The sequence below is a fragment of the Sinocyclocheilus anshuiensis genome, unplaced genomic scaffold, assembly GCF_001515605.1.
Source record: "Sinocyclocheilus anshuiensis isolate Anshui unplaced genomic scaffold, SAMN03320099.WGS_v1.1 scaffold50, whole genome shotgun sequence".
Classification (NCBI taxonomy): Eukaryota; Metazoa; Chordata; class Actinopteri; order Cypriniformes; family Cyprinidae; genus Sinocyclocheilus; species Sinocyclocheilus anshuiensis.
This window is the reverse complement of record NW_015542382.1, coordinates 1,643,034-1,660,591: the sequence shown is the minus strand read 5'-3', so window position 1 is coordinate 1,660,591 and position 17,558 is coordinate 1,643,034. Positions and strand designations below refer to the sequence as shown.

The 17,558-nt window shown below is 39.6% G+C and overlaps 2 protein-coding genes and 1 pseudogene across 2 annotated transcripts in view; 2 read left to right on the top strand and 1 right to left on the bottom strand.

Moving 5' to 3' along the window:
- Positions 1–5,144, bottom strand: part of LOC107692679 (BRCA1-associated ATM activator 1-like) — a 9,208-nt gene extending 4,064 nt beyond the window's left edge. The window contains exons 1-7 of the mRNA XM_016491844.1: positions 5,048–5,144; positions 4,615–4,823; positions 4,344–4,498; positions 3,818–3,965; positions 2,096–2,489; positions 574–693; positions 278–458 (exon numbers count right to left, since the gene is read on the bottom strand). Coding sequence (XP_016347330.1) covers positions 278–458; positions 574–693; positions 2,096–2,489; positions 3,818–3,965; positions 4,344–4,498; positions 4,615–4,741 — 1,125 coding nt within the window. The 5' untranslated portion in view covers positions 4,742–4,823; positions 5,048–5,144. The remainder of the gene's footprint in view (positions 1–277; positions 459–573; positions 694–2,095; positions 2,490–3,817; positions 3,966–4,343; positions 4,499–4,614; positions 4,824–5,047) is intronic.
- A 47-nt stretch (positions 5,145–5,191) lies between these two features.
- Positions 5,192–12,202, top strand: LOC107692621 (eukaryotic translation initiation factor 3 subunit B-like). Its single transcript, XM_016491772.1, has 18 exons — positions 5,192–5,447; positions 6,280–6,472; positions 6,580–6,699; positions 6,866–6,923; positions 7,183–7,311; positions 7,981–8,138; positions 8,215–8,346; positions 8,433–8,499; positions 8,582–8,628; positions 9,141–9,351; positions 9,458–9,530; positions 9,616–9,738; positions 9,896–9,974; positions 10,398–10,536; positions 10,640–10,765; positions 10,874–10,951; positions 11,683–11,791; positions 12,072–12,202. Exons 1-18 carry the CDS (start codon positions 5,345–5,347, stop codon positions 12,173–12,175), a joined length of 2,049 nt encoding a protein of 682 aa, XP_016347258.1. The 5' UTR covers positions 5,192–5,344; the 3' UTR covers positions 12,176–12,202.
- A 2,534-nt stretch (positions 12,203–14,736) lies between these two features.
- LOC107692678 (kinesin-like protein KIF19) overlaps positions 14,737–17,558 on the top strand; it is a 13,969-nt pseudogene continuing 11,147 nt past the window's right edge.

Genomic DNA, 17,558 nt, shown 5'->3' with positions numbered 1-17,558 from the left:
AAATTATGTGAAAAATAATGCGTTTTTCGAACCACCAAGCATGAGAGCATGTTCTAGTACACCCCCAAACCAAAATCAAGACTTTGTAAAAGAGCATAATAGGACCCCTTTAACACAATGTCTTAAAAAATATTGCGTTCATGGTCAAAGCCATTCATCTACAGCACATTTAAACAATTTAAAAAGCAGTGCAATGGAACACAAAAAAAGGGTTCAGTGTGAACCAGCCCTAAGAAATTCTTTACTGGAGTGACAGTCTAATCAGAAGTCTACTTACTGTGTGTGCCAGCTGAGCTAGGCTTGATAAACTCTGCATGAGGAGGGAAATGCATGAGGCTTTCTGGGATAGCTGTTCCTTCAGGACTACATTAATTCCCTTTTCTGCTTGAGGCTGTGTTGACACACACTGCAGGGGAAGCAAGATGATATCCGTAGCCTTCCTCTTTAAAACCTCAGGACTAAAGGATAACGTGAGAGAGAACTCTTCAGTGAATATTACAATACATAACAGACTGCTAGTTCAAATGTATGTATTTTGCAATATGTATATGTATAAAAGTCTACGGTAGTCACCATTTCTCCAGCTTAACAATTAATGCCGCACACTGAAAACACTCCTTTCTGTTTCCATCACCCAACATGGCTTCTAATAACTCCTCCACTTTATACTCTGATTGGCTGAGCAGAGGTGTCCTGTAACATTAACAATAATCATTTCCCTGCATCCTTGCCTTAATTGTTTAAATTAAATAGCAACAGTTACAAAAGCATCTCTGACAATAACATTGAGTACATATTATAGAATGTACATTGTTGTATAGTCTTCCCTTAAAACAGGAACTGAAATAAACTATAGTAATATTTCATTGCCATTTATTGGAAAAAAACAGAAAGGCCTACCATAACTCATTGGTTAAGAGAAATATCTTCATGCATTGCAATGGAAAAGATAACCTATATGCTTAAGGGTAAACAAGCTAAATTAAAAAAAAATATGGAGTCCATTTTTATTATTTATTGAATGTAGGGATATTAACAATATAACAGAGGATCAAAATTCTAGATTGGGTATTTCAATATATTTTAATGTGCATTATATTTACCCCTTAAAACTGCGGTTGTTATTGTTTGCAATGGATTATTAAATCTAACTTCCAAAGTACAGACTGTATTAACCCTTATGTTGGTTTTGTGCTTTACACTTTTTATGTAATATGAGCCCCTAGTGTTTGTATGTTTTCTTTTCTTATCTGTACATAGTAAGTATTGTTACAGACACGGTATGTACATGTGTCAGTCTTGTAAGTGTTTCAAGAAAATGTAATAAAAATAATATTACAAACTATAGTAATATTGTACTGTATAATAATTCGTAAAAGAAAAATGTAAAATGTGCCAAAAAACAAAAACATTAAAAAACATTTTATTACCACTTTAACTACAAAAATTAGAATAAACAGGATTAATTAATGTAACCTATTGAAATATGTAAGGGATAAAGTACATGTTTCATCATCATGAAACTACTTATAGTAAATAAATAAATAATTGCATTTACAAGAAATATTGATCTGAGATCAATCATAATAATTACATTAAGTTTTTTGTAATGCTTCTGAAATAAATCTTTTATGCTCACCAATTTTATCAAAAATACAGGGGGAAAAAAATATAGTGAAATATTATTACAATTTAAAACAAAGGTTTCCTATTAAAATATATTTTAAAATGTAATTTATTCCTGTGATGGCAAAGCTAAATTTATTTGCAAAATGTTATTACAATTTAAAATTTTCATTCAAATGTATTTTAAATTTGTAATTTATTCCTGGGATGGCAAACTTTTCAGCAGCCATTACTCCAATTTTCTGTGTCATAAATCATTTTTGCATTCACAGGAATAAATTTATACATTTAATAAAATATATTAAAATATTTTTTTTTTAATTGAAATTACATATTACATTTCTACTGTATTTTTAATACTTAATTATTCCACACTTTTGACTTTGTGTATGTTATTATAATGTAATTTTTTTGCTAATAAAAATATTTCAACTCCAATTAATAGATAAATAAGATCTATTCAACTCACCCCAAAGCAGCTTCTAGAACAGTTATCAGAGTCTGAATCAATGATTCAGACCCCCTGTTGACCAAGACTTCCAGGGGTACTAGCACATCTTTCCACAGCGTGCTTATGATAGGCTCTCCACACTGAGAGAGAACCAGTGACAGAAGCCGTAAGCCCTGGAGGACCTGAGGACAATCCTCTGAGCTCAACGCCTCAACCACAGCATTCATAATCTCAGAGGAGGCCGAGACCCAATCAGGCCTCAAAGATGATTCACTTGATCCCACAACATCACTGCCGCTGGTCATGTTTGATGACGTGAGGAAATTTAGGATATGCACTAAAAGCTGATTAGCCAAACAGGCAGCAAACAGACTCCTGTCGTTCTGCAGCTGGAGAATCACTTTGATGAGTCCTGTGGACACAACAGCATTCATAACAACACTTAAAGCTTGAAAAGCTCAATAATATTTTTTCATTGTTTCATCTTACACTAAATACCAGCAAAGAGGCAACTAACTAGAATAATTAGAATTAAAACAACACAACGCGTTTACTTTTGTGTGATGGCCTTTCATAAATATTAAATACAGAGCATGCATGTTTATGTACACTGTCATTCAAATGTTTGGGGTTGTTATGATTTATTTGATCAAAAATACAGAAAAACAGTGATATTGTGAATTGTGTCAAATTAAATAAAAATGTAATTTATTCCTGTGATAGCAAAGCTGAAGTTTTAGCATCACTTCATTCTTCACTGTCACATGATACAATGTTGAAAACAGTTGTGCAGATATTATTTACAGTAATAATCAATATATCATGGTACATTTTCTTTGATGAATAAAAAGTTCAAAAGAACAGCATTTATTTTAAAAATAAATCTCAATGGAAACGTCTTCACTGTCACTTTGGATTTGAATTTAATGCAATTTAAAAGTATTAATTTATTCACAACTGTTAAAAAATTGCTGCACTTCATCTGCTATCTAAATTAAAGTAGCTGCAATCACATTGCAATCTAAACCACGCATTTACTTTATTACACTTACAGGGCTATATCTCCTATTGTCTTGCCGAAGTCCATTTTTACTCACTTACATTCAAACCAAAAATTATTCAGACACCAGATATCATTTTTGGTATTTTTTTTACTAGTGGGTACAGGACACTATAGTTCATTTATGTAAGTGAGGATAGCAAAACAAAGTAAACTGTGACATATTAATCCTATTGTTATATATATATACTTCATACAGTGGACTACCAGTAAAACTGATAAAAAATCTGGGACCAAAAATTATTCAGACACTTTGACATGACAATGTTTTTTTAATTTGTGTTCGAAGATGAACGAAGGTCTTACAGGTTTGGATATTTTAATAAAAAAATCTTACAAACTATCACTTTAAGTGTTTTTCTTTAATTGCTAATGCGACCTTTTTACACCACAGACTGAACAAAATTAACCATTGCTTGGTGACTGGTTGACCTAAATTGGTTTTATCTAATTGTTTACTTAAATTTAACAGCTGACAGCTATTCAACCTAATTCATTACATACCTTTCTATGACATTATCAAGATGAATTTGTTCTGACACAGTTTAACTCTAAATTCTTGTCATATTTTATTACCATTTTCTAAACTAAATCGAATAAACTATGAGAAATGTTCAAGGTGTCTGAATAAATTTTGGTTTGACTGTATGCTTTCTGAATAATTTTGGAGCTGTTCTCACCATTTCCACATATGAAGCCCAAGGCTTGCTGGTGTTTCAGCATATCCAACAGTCCCTGCAGCCAGCCACTGCGAACCGAGGCATCCTCCCAGAGATCACACACACCCCAGGCTTCCAGCTCAAACACATACACCAAAAGACCTCCCTCCTGATCTCCATAAACAGACAACACATAAACCGGATGTTATTGGAAAATGCTGCAAACTGCAAAGTATATCATTACACTTTTTGTTGTTGTTTGTGTGTGTGTTAGAGCAGTGGTTCTCAACCAAGGCACCAGAGCCCACTAGAGGCCCTCAGCAAACCTCAATGTAAATTAATATAATCTTAAAAATGACATTACATATTTTCATATTTTTCAAGCAGAATTGTTTTTTTTTTTTAATTGGGGAGAAATTGCTATTTGCATGTATATATGTATATATATATATATATATATATATACACACACACATATATATGGACATTAATTTGAGCGAGCAACTCTGCCACTGATGTTGTAAAAATATCATGGAAAGTGTCTCACATCAAACAAGTGGAACCCCTGCGTTGTGGCAGCCAGAAGTCCAGTCAGTTTTAGGGTGAAAGACAGGATAGCAGGATCTGTCGTTTTAGACGTACAAACACTGGAAATAAACTCCAAGAGGCACGGCTGATGCTGCAAAAGCACCTGTCCATTACCTGAAGAAACACATACTAGTTACCTATAGATACACTACAAGTACACAACAATATATTACTCTACCAAAACTTCTCAACTAATCAAAAAAATATCAATTTGATCCCAAGTTACTTACTTTGGCTGTGCAGCTCTTTAAACCAATCAAGCAGCTTCTCTAAAGAGGTGTCATCAGGTGGAGACTGCTTTGGGTCGGCCAGGACCAGGCAGACCGCTGGCAGCAAAGATAAGCAGTCACTGTCCATGATATCAAAGTCCCTGGATCACCAGCACACAGTTTCTCCAAACAGGACAAGGCTGTTTACTGTAGTACTCGGTCAAATCACACTGGAAGTAGCAACAATAAAATATGTTACCTATATAAGTTACCTTGACACAACAGGGTACGTAAGTATGGAGAAATGATTCAAACGTTTGCAACTGTCTTGTATAACAAGACTTTAAAAAGCAAGTGGAAAAACATCTTCACTCTGAACGTAACTACAATAAGGAAAAAAAACACCTATTTATCACATTTAAAACAGCTTGATATAAAAGTGAGCTGCACTTACTGTACTTTCGCTCCGTACGGCGTGCAGGAAAGGACATAAAAGAAACTACATCCTGAGCGTTTATGGCGCGCAGCGTTGACGCGTCTAGCGGAGTATGCGCAAATCCGGCGCACTTTAATGTTTTTGAATAGCGTAACCGCCTCGCACTCACTCGCATGGTTACAGCACACACACTTTGAGAGTTCCTAACTGCGCAGTCAGGAGGCAGCCAGCATCAACACTATCTGACGCATTTCTACTAGTTGTGTAACTAAAAGCAAACACACTGCATCATACTCAACAATTCCAGCTTGTCAAATGCAGAATACGGTAAATATGGCGGCTGAATCGGAATTTGATGAAGAAGAGGAGCCTTCGTTCAGCGATCCAGAGGATTTTGTGGCTGACATCGATGATGAAGGTAAAGAGGCTGCAATGAAATCCGCTATGTGCGCGGCCTCAACGCAAGACATCAGATAAACTAAAACTGCTATAAAACAAATCCCTGAGCAATAATATTATGACATCTTTCTTTATTGTGTATTTCTGTGCGCTTAGAATAAAAGGACAATTTCTGATAATTTGACAGCAAGCACACAGAATATGTGTCATATGCATCCTATCATATTTTGCACATCTGTAATTTATATATATATATATATATATATATATTCATTCAGTTCTGTTTTTGCTACTTTCGGGCCTTGCAAATATTTTGCATGGTTTCCACCACAATACAGTTATTTTCATCAAAGAAATATTACATTTGAAATTGAATAAAATTCAGATTGTTTTATTAATTTGTATATTAAGACATCACGTGATAATTTTATTAACATGATACTTATAAAACCATTAAATAAATAAAACATTAGAACAAATATTTCACCTAAAATGTTCTTTACATGGAAACATTAAAATTAACTGGTTAATTAATATTATTTAAAATGACTTTTTATTAATTAGGTTACAGTTAATTGTCAGATTAGGTAACAAGTTTTAAGTTTTTTTATGGGTTTACACTTTTGAAGAAATAATAATGTTTTTATTATAATTTTATAATAGTAATTATATATTTTATTTTCTCTACTGAGGCTAAACTCTACTTACTGTACGGCAATCGTAGGATCTATTTTATAAAACATCACATTTTAAATTTGAATGGGGGTATTAAATATAATGTTTTGTATAATATGTTTTCCAGTAGCCCAATTTCTACTTGTGAGTGATTAGTTATCTGTCATTTTGTGCAGAGTTGTTGGAGGATGTTTTGAGGGAGAGACCTTTGGAGGCTGATGGGATCGATTTGGTGGTCGTGGTGGAAAACGTTCCCCAGGTGGGACCTGAACGTCTGGAGAAACTGAAAAATGTGATCCATAAAATCTTCTCCAAGTTTGGAAAAATCACTAATGAATTTTACCCTGAAGTGGCTGGGACGACAAAAGGGTAAGTTGAATTTTACATTTTTTCAGATAAAACTATTAACTATGATTGCAATGATTCAGATTTTTTTTATAGACCATGATTTGGTGATAAATGTGAAATGTTCTCAGGTATATCTTTCTGGAGTACGCCTCCCCAAACCAGGCTCTGGAAGCTGTTAAGAATGCAGATGGTTACAAGCTGGACAAACAGCACACATTCAGAGTCAATCTGTTCACCGATTTTGATAAGTATGTTTTCAGAGGGTTTCATATGTTTGGAAGATTATAACTGGTTATGAATGGCTTATGACTGTTTTTCGCAAGCTGAAAAAAATACAGCTTTCTGTTACTATACAAATATTGAGGTTCACTAGTGATTCAGATCTTACGGAGCATTTATCTGTGTGTTTTTCAGGTACATGAATATCAGTGACCAGTGGGAAACCCCTGAAAAACAGCCATTTAAAGACTTTGTACATACTTCTGCTTTTGTTATCTGGAAAAAAAAAATCAAGCTTAGCTTTAAAGATTTAAAGATCTGTGCCTGCATTGTCTTTATACTTAAAAACTTGGTATTGTAAAGCGCCAGGAATGAGACATTTCAAGATTATTGGACTATGGGTGTGCGAGTTTGGCTTTTTCTTTTTTTTTTTTTTTTTTTTTTTTTTCTTTTTTGTTATGTTTTTAGCCAATGACAATGGCATTACATCATTTTCTGTCACTGTTTACCAGGGCAACATGAGGCACTGGCTTGAGGATCCAGACTGTCGTGATCAATACAGTGTAATCTATGAATCAGGAGAGCAAACTGCCATATTTTCCAATGACCCGAAGGAGCCAATCCTGGTTGAAGAGAGAGCTGTGAGCACATTTCCTTTAAAACAAACTTCTTTCAGGGTTATTTTAGTATTATTTATTTACTATTAAATAATGAATATAAGTTATTATATTAGTTATTTTAGATTGCTTTAGTGTTAGTATTATTAGTATTATTTATATGCTAAATATTATTAATATTTAGAATTTGAATGTTTGTCATTTTAGTTAGTTTTAATAATTTTTTTCTTTTTTATGTATTTTTTATTTTGATTTTATTTAATGTTTTTATTTCAGTTTTAGTTTTAGTAGTTTTAGCACTTAAATTATTTTTGTTTAAGCAACATTTCTAACTTTTGTTTTTTTTAAGTTACATTTTTTCTTATCTAATATTTATTTAATTTTGGTTTATTTAAATGAACAAACATTTAATAAACAATAACAAAACTGATTTGCTTTAAACTTGTAAGTGTTCAAAACCCAGTTTTTTTGAAAGGATAAAGATTTGATATTTGCTCTAGAGGTTTTCATCTAGACATCGATTGGTGGAATAGTAATGTTCAAATTGCTCATCAACAGTGTTTCATTTACAGTATTAATTGCAAGCCTAGTGATCAAAAGTGTTACATTTTTTGATGTCTACACTTAATTTTGACTACTTTGTCATGTCATTCTACCAAGCAAATAAATGCGGTATAATCCTTACATTATTAGTGCTGGACAGAGACTTACGTCCGCTGGTCACCCAAAGGGACATATCTGGCCACCTTTCACCAGCGGGGAATTGCATTGTGGGGTGGAGAGAAGTTCAAGCAGATACAGAGATTCAGCCACCAGGGTGTCTCTCTCATTGACTTCTCCCCATGCGAGAGGTAAACACCTGAGAAAGAGAGCGAGAGCAGCTATTACAGAGTTACAAATGTGAATAACACTAAAAATGTTCGTCAGGTATGTGGTGACTTTCAGCCCACTGATGGACACTAAAGAGGACCCTCAGGCCATCATTATCTGGGACATCCTGACCGGACAGAAAAAACGTGGCTTCCATTGTGAGAGTTCAGCACACTGGCCTATTTTTAAGTGAGTGTTTTAATTAGCCTTTGTTTGTTCATGTTTATGTACCTTTCACTCAGATAATAAGAATTTCTAAATTGGTTCTCTCACAGGTGGAGTCAAGATGGAAAGTTCTTTGCCAGAATGACACAAGACACTCTGAGCATCTATGAAACCCCAGTAAGGCGTTATCTTTAATTAATATGTAGTTGTTGCATTTACTCTTGTCATTTTTATTAATACCTTTGTTCATTTCTTCCAGTCAATGGGCCTGCTAGATAAGAAGAGTTTGAAAATAAGTGGAATAAAGTAAGTCTTAACAAACATCTGCAGTATTGTAGAATGGCATAATTCATCCCAGATTTATTTTATTTATTTTTTATTTTTATAAGAGTTATTTCTTATGTGTGTGTGTGTGTGTGTGTTAAACATTTAGTAAATTTACTGTTTTAATTAAATATGTCTGTATAGTTTTTGTATTTATTTTTGTTTCAGTTGTTGTTATTTTGGAAATCGAACCTAATGAAGAAGAAAAATGTTGGCACTAGCTGAAATAAATTAGTTTTTTATATTTTATTTTAGTTAATTTATTTTTTAAGCAACAATTTTTATGATTTACTATAAAAACCCTTATGAACTATAATAACCCTGACCCCCCCCCATACTGATTTCATTCTGCACAGAATAATGACTATAAGAGCAACAGAATAACTATAAGAGTAACTTTGAATCATTAAAAATGATCTATCTGAGTGCTATCAGGGAGTCGGGTTATTGTAAAGTGCAACCCAAAATTTTTTAATTTTTTTCCTGTTCGACAGAGATTTTTCTTGGTCCCCGGGAGACAACATCATTACTTTTTGGGTCCCAGAAGACAAGGACATTCCAGCCAGGGTAACGCTCATGCAGTTCCCGTCCCGTTTAGAGATTCGGGTGCGGAATCTTTTCAACGTGGTGGACTGCAAGCTTCACTGGCAACGGCAGGGTGACTACTTGTGTGTGAAGGTGGACCGAACACCCAGAGGAACACAGGTGTGTGTGTGTGTGTGTGTGTGTGTGTGTTTGTTTGTAGAAAGTCTTTATAGGACTTAATCACTTGTTTTCATATTTCCACTATTTGTTTTCTGTTCTTCAATAGGGTGTCGTCACAAACTTTGAGATTTTCCGCATGAGAGAGAAACAGGTTCCTGTTGATGTGGTAGAGATGAAAGGTAACCAAGACCTTAAATTTTCTTAAAGGCCTTAAAGAGCATTTAATAGTGTATTGGACTAAATGTAACATCTGATCTTTATAAGAGAGCATCATTGCATTTGCCTGGGAACCCAACGGCAGTAAGTTTGCAGTACTACATGGAGAATCACCCAGAATAAATGCCTCATTTTACCACGTCAAAAGCAACGGCAAGATTGATCTCATCAGTAAGTGCCAATCTTTTTTTCACTTAAATTGAAGTTTTTATAGATGAAATCTATGTTAGTATATTTAATACTATGTAAATCTATGTTAGTAATATTATCCTAATGAATTTGGTATTCAAAAAAAAATAATTCTTGTGAATATTCTGTGGTTTTCCAGAGATGTTTGATAAGCAGCAGGCCAACAGTATCTTTTGGAGTCCTCAAGGTCAGTTTATGGTACTGGCAGGACTGCGGAGGTTAGTTAATATATTATATTATATTTATTATACTATATTTAAATTGCAAATACCATTCAAAAGTTGGTGTTATGTAAGATTGTTTTGTTTTTGAGGTAAGATGTCTCTTACGCTCATCAAGGCTGTATTTATTTGATCAAAAATACAGTAAAAACAATAATATTGTGAATTATTATTACAGTTTAAAAGAACTATTTTCTATATTAATATAACTTAAAGTGTAATTTATTCCTGTGATGGCAACGCTGAATTTTAGCATCGTTACTCCTGTCTTCAGTGTCACATGATCCTTCAGAAATCATAATATGCTGATTTGGTGCACAGAATTCCTTATTATTTATTTCCTTATTACTGTTTGAAAGGTTTTTTTTTTAATCTTTATTGCTTGGCTCATACTGGTGATATTTCTCTTTTTCTGTGCAGTATGAATGGAGCTCTTGCATTTGTGGACACATCGGATTGTACCATTATGTATATCGCGGAGCATTACATGGCCTCTGATGTGGAATGGGACCCTACAGGCAGATATGTGGTGACTTCTGTTTCCTGGTGGAGCCACAAGGTAATATAACATGTTCAGTTCCTTAAGTTACTTTATGCTTTAAATTTTTTAAATTTAAATTTTTTTTATTTGCTGTGCGTACATTTATGTACTCTGTATATAGGTGGACAATGCATACTGGCTTTGGACGTTCCAAGGACGTCTTCTGCAAAAGAACAACAAAGACAGATTCTGCCAGTTGCTATGGAGACCATGCCCTCCTACATTACTCAGTCAAGAGCAAATAAAGGTGATGGCCTTTACTACTGTTTACATTTGTAACCTCTACACACTATTTTGCAAGATAAGAGCCTCACCCATAAAAATTTTAACATGGAGGTTTTCCTTATTTTAACAGGCAATTAAGAAGGACCTCAAGAAGTACTCAAAAATCTTTGAGCAAAAGGACAGACTGAGCCAGTCTAAGGCTTCTAAGGTCAGTTGTTTTTTCGATCGTAATTCGTAATGACTGAGTGAAGGTGTTTAGCAGGATATTCTTTAATAATTCTTTTTAAAAAGTTTTAATGAGATATAAAAATCAATTCAACAGAAATATCTTCAATAGAAAATGTAACTAATTACATTGACATGTTTGTCTTTTTAATTTTAATTAATTCATTATCCATCCATTGTTTACTTATTATTTATTTATCATTATTATTCATTTATTTTAAATGTATGTGCATTTATTTATTATAAATGTATTTTCCTAAAAATATACATTGTTTAATTGGCTTTGATTCATTTGCTCTGTATTTAAATACATTTACTATATATTAACAAATAGCCATCTTCAAGAAACGGCAAAAAACAGATCTCTTTCATTTACACTTGACCCTCTAACACTAGCACTCTCTATTCTATTTCTTTGTTATTTACTTGTTTTCTTTTTATTTAAAACAATCTGACCCTCTAACACTAGCGTTCTCTATTTTTTTTCTATTCCATCTACTTATTTTCTTTTTATTTATTATAAAAATGACCCTCTAAAAGTAGCGTTCTCTATTCTTTTTCTATTCTTTCAACTTGCTTTCTATTTATTGTAAAAAAAAAAAAAAGTCTTGCTATGTGTACTGCGTTAGACTGACCAAGCATTTTCGTATTATTTACATTAATAATGTTAACAATGTTTAATGTTACAATGTTTCCGTAATGCTCTTGATGCAGGAGTTAGTGGATAAACGTCGTTTGATGATGGAAGAATACAGGCGGTACAAAGACAGTGCCATTCAGCTTTACAACCAACAGAGGGAGCTGCGCCTTCAGCTCAGAGGAGGTGAGAAACACTCCTTTTTTTAACATTTTTCCCCTTTTTCCCCTTATTCTTTTTCTATCATCATCCTCACACTCTACTAACATGTATTTCCATCAGTTATATTATTACAAAGACAGTGCCATTCAGCTTTACAACCAACAGAGGGAGCTGCGCCTTCAGCTCAGAGGAGGTGAGAAACACTCCTTTTTTTAACATTTTTCCCCTTATTCTTTTTCTATCATCCTCACACTCTACTAACATGTATTTCCATCAGTTATATTATTGAATTATTATCTCTCAGGTGTGGACACAGATGAACTGGACAGTAATGTGGAGGACTGGGAAGAGGAAACCATCGAGTTCTTTATCAGTGAAGAGATCATTAATCTTGGAGACCTGGAGTAGACGTACACGGAAAGCACTGTTGTTCCCTTTCAGTCGGTCACTTTCGACGTCACATCGGTAACCGACGAATTGGTAATCTCGCCAGAGAGACCAATCCACTTTGAGTGTAACTAAACGAGCCAATGGGCATTGGCATGTGAGATTTGCATCTGGCTGCCACACCAAGCAAACGTGGTTATAAGAGGCAGCAGGTGCATCTCATTCATTCATCTTTTCGCTTCGGAGCCGAGCAGTGGTGCATCACTACTGCTCTCCTTCCTCTCGCGTGATTGCAGCGAGTGCAGATATTATGTCTGTCAGCAGCGGTGGTCACTGTCTCACAGGAAAGAAGATTAAGATCCTCCGTGTAGACAGCCACACCAAGAGTGTGCGGTGGCCAGCTCCCCTGCGTGCTTCAGCACTAAAAGAGCAATCTCTAAAAGAGCAACACAGGTGATCGCATCTTTTTAAAGATGTCTTATCACCAGTGCGTTTCTGGATGTGTTCGTTACCTGGCGCCTCAGGACGGTCACGATCGTTGCCTCACGTGTCTGGGCATTAACCATGCTGAGGAAGCTTTTGTGGATGGTGCATGTTCTCTTTGTGGGGCCATGCCCATCTTGGAGTTGCATAAAAGACTCCGTTACGTCAAACAGGATGGAGTTCCTCTGCCTCTGCCGTGATCTAGCGTTCCTCCCGGCACTCGGGGCATCGCTACTTCCGGTGGTATCAGAGGTGATTTGAGGATCACGGTGAGGGCTTCTCCATAGGAAGTTCCTCACCCCTCAAGCACTCCGCAACCGGCGGGGCTGCCGGAGGAACACGCTGGTCTTTCTGCTGGACAGGGTGTACCACCCATATCCTTCGGTGCCCCCCCTGACGACCAGATGTCAATCGCTGCATCGGAGGGCGAAGTCCCAAAGCCTTGAGGGACCTACACGGGGGTGGTCCTGACCTGGTGGTTCTACATGAACTGTGTACTGCTATGGACCTCGCACTTGTTACATCTCGGGTCTTTTGAACTATGTGTATGTATTTCTGAGTGTGTCTGTGCAGGAAAAGGCGTGGCCTGTACTCAAGCCAGCAGAGATCCTGATTGGTCTGCTCCTGATTGGTCCTGTCCTGGTTCCAGTGAAAAGGACCTCCCCAAACACTCTAGGAGGCCGAATGCGTGCCATTTGTTTTGCTTTGTCTTGGGGTTCCTTTGTGATTGTGGGTACTGTGAAAAACTTGCTCTTGTTTTAGTTGATTTCCAATTGTATTTGTAAATATTTAGTTTAAGGGAAGTAGGGAGTGTGACGCCATTTCTTTTATATTGTTTGTTCTATGTTTTGGGTTAAGGGAGTTAGGGAAGTTGTGTTGTATTTCTTTTTCTTTCCTATGTTTTATTTTGGTTAGAGAATTTAAAGGGTATACTAAAATTAGTTAATTTTTGTTATTTTGGCCTTGTCCACTCCTGAATTTGTTCCCTTTGTTACTCATTTTCATTATAAGTTTGTTAATAAATCTATGTTTTTGTTTGATAATATCTTGGGAGCAATTCCTGAATGCTCCCGTGTCACAGACCGGCCTTTTCAGCGACGCGGTCGAGAGCTGTGCCCAGCAGTTCTCGGTGGCACAGAAGCAGACTGAGACGATTAAGCACATCATGCGCCAGAGGAAACCTGCTGCTTCCAGTCCGGCTGCAGCCCCTCAGCCTGCTCGTCACCGAGGGCGCCCCCCTGCATCCACCCCGCTCCCACGCAGCAGCAGCAGCCTTCCACCAAGCAGCGTCGTGGAGCCAGTCGCAGGCAGGGCACCCGGCCCGTCCAGGCCCCTGCCAAACCTGGCGGCAAGCGCAAGTGCAGAAGGCCCTGAGACGGGCGACCCAGAGATGGAGGGCACTGCTCATTGGGAGATGGTGACCGCACCACTCCCTCCCCCGGAGGAGGGCCGGGTGGAGAATGTTTTGTTTTGTTTTGTTTTGTTTTGTTGTGTACCCAAAAATGTTGACGCAGAAATGCATTTTCGAGTGCATCCGTCCCCAAGACTGGTTTGCAGCAATCGACCTGAAGGACACATACTTTCATGTCTTTATCCTCCCGTGACACAGGCCATTCCTGTGTTTCACCTTCGAAGGTCGGGCATATCAGTACAAGGTCCTGCCCTTCGGGCTGTCCCTGTCGCCCCGTGTCTTCACCAAAGTTGCGGAGGTGGCCCTTGTTCCCTTGAGAGAACAGGGTGTTTGCATCCTCAACTGTCTCGACGACTGGCTCATAGTTGCACAGTCTCGCGATCAGTTGTGCATACACAGGGACTTGATGCTCAGACACCTCAGCCAGTTGGGTCTTCAGGTCAACTGGGAAAAGAGCAAACTCATGCCAATGCAGAGGATCTCTTTTCTCGGAATGGAGCTGGATTCGGTCAGCCAGACAGCACGCCTCACCTGGGAACTCAGTCAGTGCTGAACTGCCTCAAGACATTATCAGGCAGGACAGCGGTCCCACTGAAATTGTTTCAGAGGTTCCTGGGGCATATGGCTGCAGCCGCTGCGGTAGTTCCGTTCGGTCTGCTCCATATGAGACCGTTTCAGCACTGGCTCCATGGCCGAGTGCCGAGGTGGGCGTGGCTACGCAGCACTCGTGGGGTTCAGATTACACCTGCCTGTCACAGAACCTTCAGCCCGTGGTTGGATCCTTCATTCCTTCGGGCAGGAGTGCCCCTGGAACAGGTATCCAGGCATGCTGTGGTGTTCACAGATGCTTCGACCACCGGCTGGGCTGGTCTGGACGGGTCCCCAACTGCATTGGCATATCAATTGCCTCGAGTTCCTGGCAGTGCGCCTTGCCCTGAGCCATCTCAGAAGGTGCCTTCGGGGCAAGGACGTACTGGTCCGCTCGGACAATACTGTGACCATTGCATATATCAACCGGTAAGGCGGTTTATGCTCCCATCGCATAGGTCCCTTCGTGCCATCCATATCCCAGAAGTGTTCAATCGGGCAGCCGACGAGCTGTCATGAGCAGCACTCCCACGGGAGTGGAGCCACCCCCAGGCGGTTCAGCTGATTTGGAGATGGTTCGAAGGTCCTCAGGTAGACCTGTTTTCATCTCCAGAAACCACCCACTGCCAGTTGTTCTACTCCTTAACTGAGGCAACGCTTGGCATGGATGTACTGGCACACAGCTGGCCCCGGGGCCTGCGCAAATATGTGTTCCCCCCAGTGAGCCTACTTGCACAGACACTGCGCAAGATCAGGGAGGACGAGGAGCAGGTCTTGTTAGTGGCTCCATATTGGCCCAACAGGACCTGGTTCCCAGAACTCATGCTCCTCGCGACAGCCACGCCCTGGCCGATTCCTCTGAGGAAGGATCTGCTTTCTCAGAGACGGGGCACCCTATGGCACCCGTGTCCAGACCTGTGGAAACTCCATGTATGGTCCCTGGACGGGATGCGGAGGTTCTAGGTGACCTAGCCCAGGAGGTTCAGCACTAGCACTTTCGTTTCAGCACGAGCACCGTCCATGAGATGGGCCTATGCTTTGAAGTGGAACCTGTTTGTTGAATGGTGTTCTTCTCACCAAGAGGGCCCCCCGAAATGTTCGATCAGAGCCATGCTTTCCTTTTTGCAGCAAGGGTTGGAGAGTAGGCTGTCCCTCTCCACCCTTAATGTTTACACCGCTGCAATCTCCGTATACCACGACCCCATAGAGGGTAGGTCGGTGGAGAAGCACGACTTGGTCGTCAGGTTCCTTAGGGGGGCCAGAAGGTTAAATCCTCCTAGGCTGCCAGGAACAGCTGTAGTCGACCTTCTCTGTGTAGAGCCCGGTCCTATCGTCTGCCTTATAGGAAGGATCAGGAGGCTTACACAGGGCACTGGAGGGGGCAACATCTGTGGCGTGTAGGTAGGGATTCCCAATTCGTCAGTCACCGACGTGATTTCAAGAGTGACCGACTGAAAGGGAATGTCTTGGTTACATTTCTTCTTGCAGCTTGGGTTGGAGCGAGGGCTGTCCCCCTCCACCCTTAAGGTTTACGTTGCTGCTATCTCCGCACACCACGACCCCATAGAGGGGAGGTCGGTGGGGAAGCACGACCTGGTCGTCAGGTTCCTTAGGGGGGCCAGAAGGTTAAATCCTCCTAGGCCCCCCTCCTTACCCTCTTGGGATTCAGCATTGGTGCTAAGAGCCCTACAAACTGCTCCCTTCGAGCCTTTGGAGTCAGTCGAGTTGAAGTTTCTTTCCATGAAAACCCTACTCCTGGCTGCATTGGCCTCGATCAAGAGGGTAGGGGACCTGCAGGCGTTTTTGGTCGACAAATCGTGCCTTGAGTTTGGGCCGGCTGACTTCAGTGCAACACTGAGAAGTGCAACACTGAGACCCCGGCCCGGCTACGTGTCCAAGGTTCCTACCACTCCCTTCAGGGACCAGGTGGTGAACCTGCAAGCGCTGCCCCTGGAACAGGCAGACCCAGCCCTAGCTTTGCTCTGTCCTGTACGCACACTGCGACAGTACGTTGGTAGAACTCAAAGCTTCAGGACCTCAAAGCAGCTCTTTGTCTGTTATGGAGGACAGCAGAAACTCCACTAGGGATGTCGCATCATCCTGGGCGCTGGCTCGTGGTGCCTCGCTAACAGATATTTGTAGAGCTGCCAGCTGGGTGACTCCTAACACGTTCGCTAGATTCTATAGCATATGTGTCGAGCCGTTTTACTCCTGTGTTCTCACCTCAAACGGGTAGTGGCACTGAAAGGCCCGGTTCAGAGTCGGCTTGTAACAGCAGCAGTCGACCTTCTCTGTGTAGAGCCCGGTCCTATCGTCTGCCTTATAGGAAGGATCAGGAGGCTTACACAGGGCACTGGAGGGGGCAACATCTGTGGCGTGTAGGTAGGGATTCCCAATTCGTCAGTCACCGACGTGATTTCAAGAGTGACCGACTGAAAGGGAATGTCTTGGTTACATTTGTAACCCTCGTTCCCTGAAGGAGGGAACGGAGACATCACATCCCGTCACCACAGTTGCTGTACCACTGCTGAGCTGCCGGGTCACCGGCTCGGCTCCTCCGCAAAAACATGCGAATAAATGCAATGCACCTGCTGACTCTTATACACGCACTGCGAGGTGTGGCAGACAGATGCAAATCTCGCATGCCAATGCCCATTGGCTCGTTTAGTTACACTCGAAGTGGATTGGTCTCTCTGGCGAGATTACCAATTCGTCGGTTACCGATGTGACGTCGAAAGTGACCGACTGAAAGGGAACAACAGTGCTTTCCGTGTACGTCTACTCCAGGTCTCCAAGATTAATGATCTCTTCACTGATAAAGAACTCGATGGTTTCCTCTTCCCAGTCCTCCACATTACTGTCCAGTTCATCTGTGTCCACACCTGAGAGATGATAATTCAGTGCAACTCAAGGAACTTATAA

Coding starts and splice junctions, on each gene's coding strand:
- LOC107692621 (XM_016491772.1), top strand. CDS start 5,345: ATGCAGAATACGGTAAATATGGCGGCTGAATCGGAATTTGATGAAGAA. Junction 6,924..7,182: donor AACAGCCATTTAAAGACTTT/GTACATACTTCT, acceptor ACTGTTTACCAG/GGCAACATGAGGCACTGGCT. Junction 8,139..8,214: donor GACTTCTCCCCATGCGAGAG/GTAAACACCTGA, acceptor AATGTTCGTCAG/GTATGTGGTGACTTTCAGCC.